The following is a 13,938-nucleotide window of genomic DNA, read 5'->3' as shown; positions in this document are numbered from 1 at the left end:
GCCAAGTGTTGCAGTCAATCAGTAAATAATTCACTCACTCACACCGAAATTAGTTAAATCATTAAATAAAGCAAGCCGTCAGTAAATTAATCAGTTACCAGCAAGTACATCACTCAGTTTGGTCTCAGTTGGTCAAAAAATGTGTCTTCCTTTCAACATTGTCCCCACAAGCATCACAATGATCGAGTACCTAACCTTTGCCCAGTCTGCCAGCTTCTGATAACGCTTACATCATTAACTTATGACGTGTGTATAGTTGCAGCATGGGTGTTTCTGTTGAGTGTTGACATTTGTTCTTTTAAAGATCTCAGAGCCTCAACACTTATTGTATCTGATTGAGTTGTTGGACCACATAGTTGAATCCTTATAAAATCCATTAAAAAGTATCAAATGTTTTTCCCAATATGACAATGAAAATATGCAGACTTGTCATGCTTGCAGGGACAAATTCAAAAGTGTAATTAAGTTAAGCTATTGGTCAGTGTTTATTTAAGGAAATGTATTCAAAGTCAATGCAATGACACTGAAAGTCTCATCACATAAATTGTGTGTGAAAACACTGTGTGAGGAGCAAAAGTTGGATCTTTAAACCTTTCGCATGTTTCTTTTGGAGTTAAGATGTGGTCCTATGGTCAGTGTTACTCTTGGGCTAATATTTGGTGGGAGTTATTGTCAAGTACATAGCTGGGATCGTTATTGGATTGGATTCGGGTTAGCCAATGCATTACAATGTACTAATGTGGGGGGAAACAGTTTCACATGATATTGGAGTGGAAGTCACCCTAAATTGGTGACTAGGGAAAGAAGAGCAGAGCAAAAACAAAAATCAAATCTTTCAGAAGAATGCTTTATTCTCACTTTCATTTTTCACTGAGATGTAATACATTCAGAGCAGCACCTTGGAGCTGCAGAACATCGGCACTCTGATGCAAAGTGGCATTTTTTAGGTTTATAGTCCACTGTAAAAATGAGTTAAAGTTATTTCTCAACATGTGAAAACACTGGGAAATCCAAAATCCTTCAATATAAAACTGGCCTCTTGCTCTCTCCACTGCCAGAGAACATGCAACAATCTGCTTTAAGCCCTTACGATAGTACCCCCTTCTTTTCGTCAGATCCAGCGCCTGTGGGAGACTTGCATTTTCCTAAAATGTTGAGTTTGACATGACTCACTCTGAAAGGCTCTTCAGTTTTGTACACAGAGAAGCCCGCCTGCACTGTTTGAATGTTTCATCACTCTCAGCAACTCAGACTGAGTGTACTGATTCAGTCTGGTAAAGATGCTCCGTTATTTGAAGTGCACCTTCCTGTGTGCATGGGAGCAAAAAGGCTCATCCTGGTAATTCAATTGCGTGGACTTTGTGAAATATTCACCATATTTCAGCTGTGGTTAATTATTCAGTTTTCACATCTTTGTCCACATTGATTGTTCTCCCTCCTAAAACATGACCCGTGGGTTTTGTCTCAGGAGCTCAGCTTGATTGAAAAGTAATTGACAGGTTTTCTGATGGTCAAGGCATTTCTTCCCCTTTGACTACTGCTCATGTTTGATTCATCTCCTTGCGCCACCTTGGTCAGCACATTTACCGCTGTCCTTTTATCTGTGTAATTCCTCTTCTGTGTTCTATTCTCATCACTGATGTGCTCTGATCGCCACATCATGGCCCTGCTCCTCAGGCTTTTCCCTATCTTGCTGTGACAGGAAAATCCCCACTGAGCAGCTGAGTAGATGACTCAGAAATACCTCTGGAAATATCAATGACTTGTAGCCTCAATAATAGCTCATGAGAATCTGATTCTTAATGTATCAAAATGTTGTGGTTGTAACATTTGTGAGAGGACCTAAATATATACATAACTGTTGATATCTTGTGAAAAACTTTAACAATATTTATGGACCAAAAGATGGCATGGTCTATACAGGACGCAAGAGACAACCTACCCCAGGTGGATGAGTCTTATTCTAAAGAGATAGCAGTTGGTTGGTCCTAAGTTCTTACCCTCATATATGGTGCTCAAGTTTTAGTTGTGACTAAAATAAAAAAATATATATATATCTGCAGAGTAAGAGGCCTCCCTCTGACATGCGTTAAACTGTGTTAATCTGCATGCTTACACAAATAATTTGCACTTTCTGTATCGGTAGCATAGCGTGTCCTTGAGAAACCATGAAATCGGATACATCTGTGGAGGAAGTTATCAAACATATTGAACCGATACAGCAAATACATCAGAATGTGGTACATGAAAAAGAAAAGCATAATATAATTGAGATAGATAATCTGTCACAATGTGAAATCTGCCGAAAAAATAGATAGATTCAGAAAGAATGTGCAAGACCGAACAAATTGAACCGAGAAAATATCGTGTTTGCTGATTTGTGGCATGTTTACAAATGTGTTAAATGTAGGCACAATCCTAAACAACGTAAATATTATCAGACGTCAGTCATGTGGCATGTTGCATATTAATCTAGTATAACCTTCGGTGGAACACACAGCCAATATTTCAAATTTTATGCAGAAAACATCAGGCCCATACTGAACAACAAGCTCGCCTCAGAGAGACAGAACAGAGCCGCTGCGCCTCCACACCAAGGAGCCAGATAAGGTGGTTCAGACATCTGATTAAGATGCCTCTGGTCACTTCCCAGTGGGGGTGTTTCCGGCATGGCCAACTGGGAAGAGGCCCCGGGCTCGACCCAGACCCGCTGGAGAGATTATATTCCTCAGTTGGTTTCAGAGAGATGTACGCTATCCCTCAGAGGACGCTTCCTTGATCTTCATATTCCTACCATGACCCCGTGTGAGCTCCCTTACAAAGTAAATGGATGGATTGGATGTCTTTTTTATTACACGCTTTTTGAAAGGCATAGATTGCACCACTTTACTGTATGGGTGAGTTCTGATTACTCCTATGTTTGGCGGTTCCGTCCTCAGCCTTCCCCATTGCTTCTTTGAAATACCAACTCACACCACTTTTCTCAAATGTCATGAGCTTCATCTGCTCCACCCTCTCACTGGCTGAATCATGGGCTTCCTATCTGACAGCGTCTCCTGTATTTCTTAATTACTCCCTCTTTCTGTTGGTTCGATCACTCAGACAGCCCATTCTTTGAATGTCAATTTTTGTTCTTTTTTTCTTTTTTTTTTCATATGCCAGCCTTTTCACTGAAATACCAGGAGTTGCCCCTATTATTGGATTCTCAGCATGTCTGCGTTAGTGTGTGCGTCAGAGGATTTGCAGGGTGCCCTCTCAAACTAAAGCTTCATGGAGTTTTTCAAGCCCTTCATAAACTGTACAAAATACCATCTTTAGAAATGCTAAAATAACAATTTTAGTTCAATTAGCTGAATGCTGTCAAGTATTTGTAGGGTTTCTTATTGTTATTATGATGATAGTGTAAGACCTGTCATCTACAAATGCATGGTGGTGGTATTGTTTTAAAATCACAGAGATCAGTTCCACTGTCAATCTCCTCTGTCATTCAAGAAAGAAAAAAAATCATCATTCGACCCTGTAATTTTTTTCTTTGTTTCCACCAGGTAAATATGCTATGAGAGATTTGATCCACCGGTTACCAGGCAGCAGTAGCAGCAGCAACAACAATGCCACCGGCAGCGGGACCACCGGGACAACAGGCCCTCCCAGCAAGGCCATGTCGGACGATACTGTAACTGCCATCTGCTGCGCACTTCATGAAGTCATCACCAAGAATATGGAGAATGCGAAAGCTTTGCGCGACGCTGGTGGCATCGAGAAACTCATCGGGATCGCCCGCAGCAAAGGAGACAAGTGAGTTGCATACATTTTGGAGCAAATTGCAGTTTCACCGTTGCAGCAGCGTAGCTGAAGCACATTTGTATGTATTTCTGTTACAGTCATAGCAATCAAAACTCGCCCCTTTTGTGTATCACCATCTTATCATATAATGAATAACTCAGGGAGCAGCAATCTTTTCTGAGATGTGTACTATTTTGACAGGAAGAAGGTTTTTCCACTTGTCACATCAAACACTCTGATATTACACAATGAAATACACTCCAATCAACAACAAATCCGTCAAACAAAATAAAGTAATTATGGATTTATTTATTTATTTATTTTTATCACATCTAAGGACTATTTCAGTTGACAGTCTATTCACTTAAAGACACACATTATACCATCATGTCTGTGTCAAAACTTGATGGGAAGTCACACTTTGTAACGACAATCATCTCAAAAGGAGCTTATAACTGGATGCTTATTGATTAAGCCACACCTCGCTCTTATTCACTGAAAAGCAATCAAAATATGTACAGAATTGACTGCATCACTTTACTCCATCATTGTGTACATATATTATACCAACTGCAATTCACACACTCAAAGCTGCTTTTTATATCCACAACATGTGTGTGTGTGTGTGTGTGTGTGTGTGTGTGTGTGTGTGTGTGTGTGTGTGTGTGTGTGTGTGTGTGTGTGTGTGTGCGTGCGTGCGTGCGTGCGTGCGTGCGTGCGTGTGTGTGTGTGTGTGTTTATTTTATTTATTTATTTATTTTTAGATGTATCCACACGCTTGTTAAAAGTGGTTATTAGATAATGATGAAGACATAGTACTTTACATATTTTCTCCATTTTAAGCATAATGTCAGTGACTCTCTTATTGAGATATAGTGCAAGAGGATTTAAAAAAGTGTACTTAATGTTGCATAAAACAGCAGCATTTTATGTTTGAGTCATCTGAAGATGCCTTAGAGAGATTAATGTTCTCGAACCAAAACAAGCAAAAGTTAAGGAATGAAAAATCCTGCAATGACTTTTCTTCTCCTCAAGGACAACCACCACAAAGTAACTCCTATATTAAATCTTAAAATGATTTTTTTTTTTTTTTAATGACCTGGAGCTGTCTGTGTGTAGAAACAAATGACCGGAATGTAGTCGAGGTAAAAACGCACGCACACGCACACGCACACGCACACACACACACACACGTGTACTGATGAAGGTGACAGATCATGTAGCCGCACGCACACGCACACGCACACGCACACGCACACACACACACACACGTGTACTGATGAAGGTGACAGATCATGTAGCTGCGAGGATGGATGGGTAAGTTATTCCCTATGTTATATCATAGTATTAACAGCACACAATTGTCAGCATCAAAATTTAAAAATCAGTTAATCAATAAACATGTTTTTTTTTCTGTTTTGTAATGTTGTGTTATTCGATTTATTAATCTTTTAAAATAAGTTCAAATTTAGAAATAGTTTCTCATTTAAAAAAACTGAGATGCAATGAAAATGTGATTAATTACAAAGCCCCTAACATTGGAACAATAACTGAGTCGAGCACAGACTCCTAAAGGTACTGAACACTTCAATCAAACACAGATAATGTATAATGTAGACGACTTATGGCTAAACACTAAGCTCATGATAGGAACCATGTGAAACAATGTCATATTGTGCAGCAGGCATGAAGGAGACGACCTCACATGGTGAAGTGTTAACTAGCTCGTAGTTACCTGCTCCTTATTCTGCATCAGCGTCTCCTGTGACCATTCATCCACTAAACACAGCTTGAGAAGATGACAAACAACTCCCGTCACTACGGGAGACCGAGCAGGGTGTTCTGCGTTGCTGCTACGGCAATCAGCGGGCCAGGGGTTGCCATGACACCAGAACATTAACAGAGGGAGGTCAAGCGTTGATTTATTGCCTCGGAACAACTCTCAGTCTATTTGGGGGACTGTGCTCAAGGGCACCATTAAGGAGAGATATGAGGTGCTGGAAGAAACCTCCATAAATGTAAATGTCACAGGGAGTGTAGTTATCAGCTAATAGCTCACACATCTTCATTTTCTTAGGGTAGGTATACCGAGGATAAATGCTCATTATCAGCAGTGCCATGCTACATTCATATGGCTACAAACTTTTCCCATTAGTGTACAGCTATAAAGTAGATAACCACACTTTATTCACTAAAATAAAACAGAGTTTTCAATACGATGCAATGAAAAATGTATGTGGATGTTGTACCATATTGTAAACTTTCTGGTTTGGTAAGATAAATGCTGAAATGTACAGGAAAGACCAGGGATTTTCTTTTTGTTTGTTGACATGAATAAGATGTGACATTGCAAATATTTTCATTATTAGAGTAAAATACTTGATTTGTTGTTATGCAGTGTCATGAAAACAATTGCATGCTGTTTGTTTAGTGTGGTTAACACGAGTTCACCGTCCTTTGCTTGTATATCAAAGAAAAAAAAGAAAATATATACAAAAATTGTATCTTGTTTTTAACTGTTGCAAGAATTTAGTCAACAAGATTGTTTTTGTTTTGCGTAAGTGGAATTCAACCTCATGACATGTCTTTTTGTTTTTTACCTTGAGCGGCACAGCATGGTCATGTCGTGCTCACACTGGTTGTGCAAAAAAGAAAAGAAACAAAAAGAAATCAGTAGATGTTTCATGCCAATCTTGAATTTTTTTCTTGTGCAGATACCAATGTTGTTATGATATCATTGTGCATTCATAAAATGTACTTAAGACTATTTATTATAGACATTATTTTATTTTCTATTTTTCTACTATATTTTAACAGTGTACTGATCCCGAGATAGAACAGTTTTTACAATGTGGCTATACAATTGATTGTCCTCCCTATTTCTCATAAAACCACAATTTCTTTCTTCTTTCATTTGGATTTTACACCATGACTGAAATGTGATCCTGCAGGCAGAAACAGACAATTTGGCTTGTCACAGCAGCAAGAATAACATTGGCAAAATGAATAGCCTTAATGACACAGCTCAATTAAGTGTCTCAATGGCATGACCTCCCCTCAACAGACTACTTCTGCTTTATATTCCGGCTTTAACTTGTCAATGTGTCCTCACAATTTACAGGAACTAATAGTAATCATAATATAACAGAGATCAAAATGCTTTTAGGATGCTGTTCAAGGTACTGATGTTGTCGGTGTAAGATTTTTTTGTGGTATTGAATCATCGACAACAGATTTCATTCATGGCACACTCAAGATTGCCTCGCTCTTATCCTCGGAATCAATTTGTTTGTGCAACTCTGTCGCATTGTGTCAACATTGAGCAAGTGCAACATTTTACTGTCTCACATTTTAATCCTCCCACACTTCTTTGCTTTGTAACAAATTAGTTTCTTTTTTGTTATCTTGTTGACAAATGGTCAATGAGCACCTTCCCATTTCCCTCCGTCCCTGTTAGGATGACAGCAGTTATGAACTAACTCTAACTAGACTCATGTCTCAGCTGAGTGGAAGGATAGTGCTTTTAGTGAGTCAGAGTGGCTCATTTTAAACTCATCTGAAAACTCTTGGTTTTGCTCAAGGATCATTTCATGTTGAAAGAATAATGGCAGTCTTACTCTTGAAGCCATAACGACTGTCGGTGACAGGCATGCATCTTGGGTAGCAGGCAAAGACAGGGAGCAGAATAATATGGCAACATCTTCCAGAGTAATGGGGTCCGAGTGAAATAACTCTTCTGTCTGTCTCTCTGCAGACACTCTGCAAAAGTGGTGAAGGCAGCCTCTCAGGTCCTCAGCAGCATGTGGCAGTACAGAGACCTGCGCTCTCTCTACAAGAAGGTAGGTGCACTGATGCCATTGTAGATTTCAAACCAGACTGCAGCATGTGTCTGCAAGGGTATTGGGCGTATAAGAAATTGTTTTTGCATGCGTGATACTCTTCCCGATACACATGATACTTCACATTGTGATTGACCAGGTATGGTTGATTGCTTAAGACTTTACCTTCTCTCTTCTCTCTTCAAGGACGCACTGTTTATGTAATCGCTTGGCTGCTTACATGCCACAGCCATAGATTCATCCTAATTTGATTTGTTGTACTATATCCACCATCCTTAAGCTTGCATTGATGATGACTTGCATAGCTGCAAGATATTGTCACAGAACAGTGCGGTGAATTCATCCACATTATGCCACACCTCCCCCGAAGGCTTTGCAGTTGTTGTCAATCTCCTATGACGACGACTCCAGTATGTCATGTAGATTGCATTTGATCTTTCATGTTGCATAGATTGTGCAAGCACATCACATTAAGATCCACCTGTGTTCTCATGGAGGAAGAATACTAACAGACTTTAGCAAAAATTAGACCGCTATCAGGTGGCAGGAGCAGCAGGTTTTTTTTCTCTCTCTCTAAACAGGGTCCTCTTAATTAAACAAGTCATTATGAGAGTGTTCGTGGCATGCAGGCCTTAAAATATCTGCTGACGAACTATGTTAGGATGAGGGCGTCACACTTTAACCGAAGCAGGTGGTGAGGATGATTCACTGTAGAAACAGTTTAATGAAGCAATTAAAAAACACATTTGATACACATACTCATCCCGCCTTCTTTTGGCAGATTTGGAGGATTTGAGCTGTGGATAACTAAAGGGAACAGTATGAATTGCAAATTGTTAATTATTGTTTATGATTGATAAAAAAGACTGTTGACATGTAGAATATGAACACATTGCAACAAAAATATGTGAACGGGTTTGCAATTGTTTGATTTTTTGACATCTTAAACAGTAACTGTGTGATAATATCATACAAAGTTTTATATTTTCTCTTTTATATACGTATCGTCAGTTTCAAGTATTTCTTCCATCTCTTTGCTCGCTAGGCGTCTGTGTGTCTTTTTTCTTACCTCATTAAACATGTACCTTTGATCACTTGGAGTCAACTCGGCTGGTTGTCCATTTCTAGAGTCGCCACAGCGCAAAATGTTCTCTACTTTTTGACTGGTGAAGTCTTTGAGGTTACTTTGTTATTTCTTGCAGGTTTACACAAATGAACAATTCTTCATCAAATGTGTCTGGACATCACTTTGTGCAGATACTTCCTTCAAACAACAAACTCTGAAAGCTTTTAAGTGTTTTTTTTTTGGTTTGTTTGTTTTTTTAATGACAAGTGGCTATCTACTTATTTGATTGGGTTTCATGTTTGATAACTCTTGACCTCAATTACCTGCTATTTCAAATGATTATCTGGAGATTTCTGTCAACAGCACTGGATGTGTTTAATCTGTGTTTAATCAGGAAATTCATCTTTGTAAAGCTGTGTGGCATCAACTTATGCACACCATATTTAGTCATAATAGTGGTCTATATATTCTTTTTATTTTTACCTTTTAAACAACACATTTCTGCACATGCTTGGAACTTGATTAAAAGTAATAACTGATGTTCTCATCCTTTCACTTGTAGCAAGTGTTGCTGAATGAATACCCCCACCAAGGTTATACTTTATTTACTGCGTTAAAACTTTCAGTCACTTTCAGTGCACTCTCTAAAATTTTGAAGTACACAAAAAGAAGCATCCTTGGCTTTGACATGTGCCTGGAATTTTTTCAGCTTGCCATAGAAAAAAAGAGAAGCTTAGGCTTTTATTGAACTGCGCCTTTGTAACTATATGTGGAAGTATTAACAAGTATGCATGTGTATTATAATATGATGCAACAGAGCTGGTGCAAATTATACTGCCATGATACCGAGGAAGTGAACCAGTATTGTGTTTCATTAAGCTATGCGGCATACTGAAGTGTTCCTTTTGTTTAATCTATTGATCATAAAAGCCTTTGTATTTAGTAACAACTGCATTTGAAACCTTTGTTGAAGAACAAATAACTGGTCATGAAAAATTGATTATTTGACCTTTGCAACATTATTGTCTTCAACAAGCTATTTTCATTGATGATTATTTCACTGATGATGATTTTTGGCACCATAACTTAACTTTTCAAAAACATTTTAAAATATCACTAAATCTTGATAGTCGGCTCTTCCTATCATTGTGAAGCAGAATTCACCAAGCGTTGGATTGTTCACCCACTAATAGGGAACGTGAGCTGGGTTTAGACCGTCGTGAGACAGGTTAGTTTTACCCTACTGATGATGTGTTGTTGCAATAGTAATTCTGCTATTCATCTTCAAAATTCATCTTGATTTGTTTCCAAGCATGCCTCACATATTGCAAAATCTTTGGTTAGATTAAAATATGGAAAAAAGAAATGCTACCGCTTATTTTTTTCTTTTTCTTTTTAAGAACAAAGTAAGCAGGAACAGGAGTGATCTACTTCATAAGAATTTACAAATTTTAAAGGTTTTGCAACACCTTTTGAGGACATACAGAATATAAAAACATTTTTTTTAAATACATAATTAAAAGGCATGTATGTAAAAGGTACCTGTTGTCATAACAAAATAAATCTAACAGTCTGATAGAAATGTCAGAGTCAGAAATATGTCGGGGACACTTATGAAAGTAGGCTTTTACAAGTGATTTGAAAGCAGACAGAGATGGTCAGTCTCCTCTCCTCTGGGAAATTGTCTCAAATTGCCAGAGTGTGAACAGAAAAGACCCGGGCACCCTTGATCGTCACCCCAGTGTCTATCGCAGAGCCTTTCTGGCATGATCGTTTTGTCATGGGCTCAACGTCTCACTGTGAGACATCTGACTTTAACAACAGTATCTTCAGGGCAGCATGCCCCATGGCATCAATATGTCCTCGCCTCATACAGACAACTGTGTCGCTGCCCCCCCCCGCCCACCATCTCCACGCCTCTTTCGTCTTCCACTCATCCCTGCGTATGACATAGAACAGTATCCCCACGTGGCCCATTGGAGCCTCATCTGCTTCACACTCCTCTAATCATTGCCACTGGATAGCATTACAGTCGACTGGGTATCATAACACTCCAGTGCACAGACATGAAGGACCCTGGCTCCACATGGCCGCTGGGCTCGACAAAGGTTGCTTCTTTTTTTTTTTTTGTTATTGTCATTAGATTTTTCATTCATTTGTATTTATCTCCACTCTCTGCCTCACTTGGCTTTTGAGTTTGAATTTAATAAAGATAGATATTGAAGGAAGATGACTTTTTTCCCCCCAAAGACCGATCTCTTCACTCTTTTGCAATTTTCATTACATGCAGTTTCATTTCTTGAGCTTGCACTTTTGAACTGATCGCTTGTCAAACTCATTTTAGTTCAGGGGTAACACACAGTGCAATATGAACTCAATTTCCGGGTTCACAACAAAAGCCTAATGATTTATGAATACTTACAACCCAAAAGTTTTTCTCTGCTTTTACTGGGGAAAAAAAACAAAAAAACATACTCAAAATGTTTGAATTCACTGCATATGCTGTCTGAAATCCTTGCAGCCACAGAGTTTTGTCCTCAGGGTAATGTTGGGTAAAGCTTCTTGCTTCTTCAGTACGCAGAATTTATCTTTTAACTTTCAATGTTTTCCAAAACTCACTCTCTGTTCCACTTTGATGCTGCTGTCATTTTGTTCGCTAACTTTTTCTGCTGCATCACTGATATTTCAGCTGACCAACATTCACCATCTGCTGTTCACTTTTGAGTCTTAGTGTTGTGGCATGACCTCTAAGCTTTCTGAGAACATGCAATCCCGAGGAGACAGCATGGAATTTCATAGTGCTTCATCCAATTCAATGTTTGAAGGTGGTGGAACCACAACCAACTGACTATAGGCAAAGGCAGGTCACACCCTGAACAGGTCACCATGCTTTCCTCAGACAAACAGCCACACACTCACATACAGGTCTATGGGCAATTTGGAGTCCCACAAACGTCTGTTTGTGGTTATAGTAACAAGTCTTGTTCCTATAAGGTGGGAACAAAAACCACTGCACCACTGAGCAACCCTGAAGCTAATGTCTTTGTTTTTCTACACTTTGCAAGGTCATCTTTCATGCCAGTTTTGGCCCGTGGGCATATGGTTTGACGCCCCTGTTTCTATGAAGTTCAGACAGTTCATCAGCTAAATTAAGTTATAAACAGTGGCTATAAAAAAAATACTTTTAAAGAGTGATGGACCCTCATACCTTACTATGTGCTCTCCTAAATCCAGTGACAAAGCAGCCTAGTTTTATAGTTGGGAATTATTGTGTCAGAGGATCCACACTTTATCACCGCAGTCCAGAGCTGAAAATAAGTGACTTCCCTGCATGACATATTAGGTCATGGGTGTTAGATGGAGCAAAAATCCTGTTAGCCTCCAGTCCAAACATGGATTAGCATACAATTTAGACGGGAGTGGAGAAGGGTATCTCTGCAAAGTGTTTGTGAGCCAAAGCAAGGAGGGAAAATAGACGGTGAAGAAAAGGAGCAAAATGAAGAGGGAGAGAAAAAAAAGTGGTGAATTCATGAAAAATATTCCTGTTTGAAAATGAGTTTGCTTTAGTTTGTGTGTTTTTAGATTTTGGGAAGAAGATGGAAGATTGGGGTCAATAATGACTCATTTTGAGCTGTGTTGTTTGCTTTTGAAGACTCAAAGTAATGAGAATATTTTGGAACAATTTTCAACTGTGAAGAGGTCTGGGCGTGGGTGCACGTGTATGGTTGTTTCTGTCTTTGAAAATGTGTCTTTTTTTTTGGTCAAACTGCAGTAAGAGGAGTTAATAATTTCCTACAGTAGTGCCATGGGAGCAGTCAAAGCTGCGAGTGAGTGAGCGAGAGAGAGAGAGAGAGAATAGCAACCAAACTTGAGGAGGCGGGGCAGAGCTGCCCAACACTTTCTGTGCACGCCAAAACGAGAAGCTGCTGGCCCATGAATAAACAGTAACTATATGAAAATAGCATCTCAGACGACTTGAGAGATCTTTGATGCAGCAGTCATTAATAAACCAAAGCCAAAATCTGTTTGTACCAACACTAGCACTGACTTGGATAAATCATGTATAATAGTCTCCAGAGTGCAGTGAAACTACTTTTACCAGAGTTTATGTGGATTATTTGACAGAATGCGTCCTCATTCGGTGTGTGTGTGTTTGTGTGAGGAAGTGGGGGTGTATAGTGTTTCATCAGCTGTCCCTTTGAGGATAGCCACAGGTCATCTTTTAACTCGACAACAAATGTGCAGTACTGTGCAGCAGGGGATTTCTACACAAAACAAGGAACTGAAACATGGTCACTTTGTAAATAAGTCTCATTCTTAATAGGACCAGGAGGACTTGGTTCTGGGACTCGCTCACGTAAACAGATGCAGCTCCTTTCTCTGAATATACACACAAACGAAACCCTGAATTTCATATTCGCACAGTTACACTTTGTCATTTCCCTGCTCAGTGCATAACTTCTGTTGGGCTGCCGTGCCTCATTTCTTGATAAATGATCTGTCTTTGGCACTTAATCAGACACATTCTCCTTCTCTTTCTCTCTCTCGAACACACACACACACACACACACACACACACACACACACACACACACGCATACATCATCAACTCACACAAATCACCAAAAAGATACACACACATATGACAGATGGAGTTCAGGGTCAGAGAGATGCTGTTTGTCACACGTGTGACAGATTTACAATATGTTCCAGGACTGTGTAATTCACTGTGGGTGTGTTTGTGCGATGTGATGGGAGCGAGAAATGTGTGCGGGATGTGTATGTGTGAGGTCATTGATTGCACAGCCCAGTCTTTGGCAGGATCGTTGCACCCAGAATGCTTAGGATGTTCCTGCAAAGGAAATTAATACATTTCAAAGAAAAGGGGGATCAAGTTCACGCTACAAATGTCACATTTTGCTTTTCGTGAAGCTGAGTGTTGCACCCACACAAAAATTAATCCATTGTGCTTTGAGTTAATTACTCTCAATTGTTTACAAATATTTAAAGGGATTTGGAAAATAAATATCCATAATTTCAACATTTTAGTTTACCCTGGTTAGAAAATAATTTTAGAATACTGAATGTCATAATGTTACCAAATTATACCATGCTGATTTAATTTAAGTGTTAAAATGTCAAATGCACGTTACATGGATGATATAAAAAAATAATGGGGAATCAAACCCACAACTTTGTGATTGAACGTGTGTGTGTGTGTGTGTGTGTGTGTGTGTGTGTGTGTGTGTG

The 13,938-nt window shown here is 39.2% G+C and overlaps 1 protein-coding gene across 1 annotated transcript in view; it reads left to right on the top strand.

Moving 5' to 3' along the window:
- The window catches only part of ctnnd2a (catenin (cadherin-associated protein), delta 2a), a gene marked incomplete at both ends in the record, with an annotated part of 202,698 nt that overhangs the window by 175,891 nt on the left and 12,869 nt on the right, over positions 1-13,938 (top strand). Inside the window, 2 exons of the mRNA XM_080515267.1 lie at positions 3,546-3,795; positions 7,538-7,622. Of these exons, the coding sequence (XP_080371393.1) occupies positions 3,546-3,795; positions 7,538-7,622 (335 nt within the window). The remainder of the gene's footprint in view (positions 1-3,545; positions 3,796-7,537; positions 7,623-13,938) is intronic.

This window comes from Blennius ocellaris (assembly GCF_963422515.1).
Source record: "Blennius ocellaris genome assembly, chromosome: 19".
Classification (NCBI taxonomy): Eukaryota; Metazoa; Chordata; class Actinopteri; order Blenniiformes; family Blenniidae; genus Blennius; species Blennius ocellaris.
Note: the sequence above shows the minus strand (reverse complement) of the source record. Positions and strands in the feature narration are given on the sequence as shown.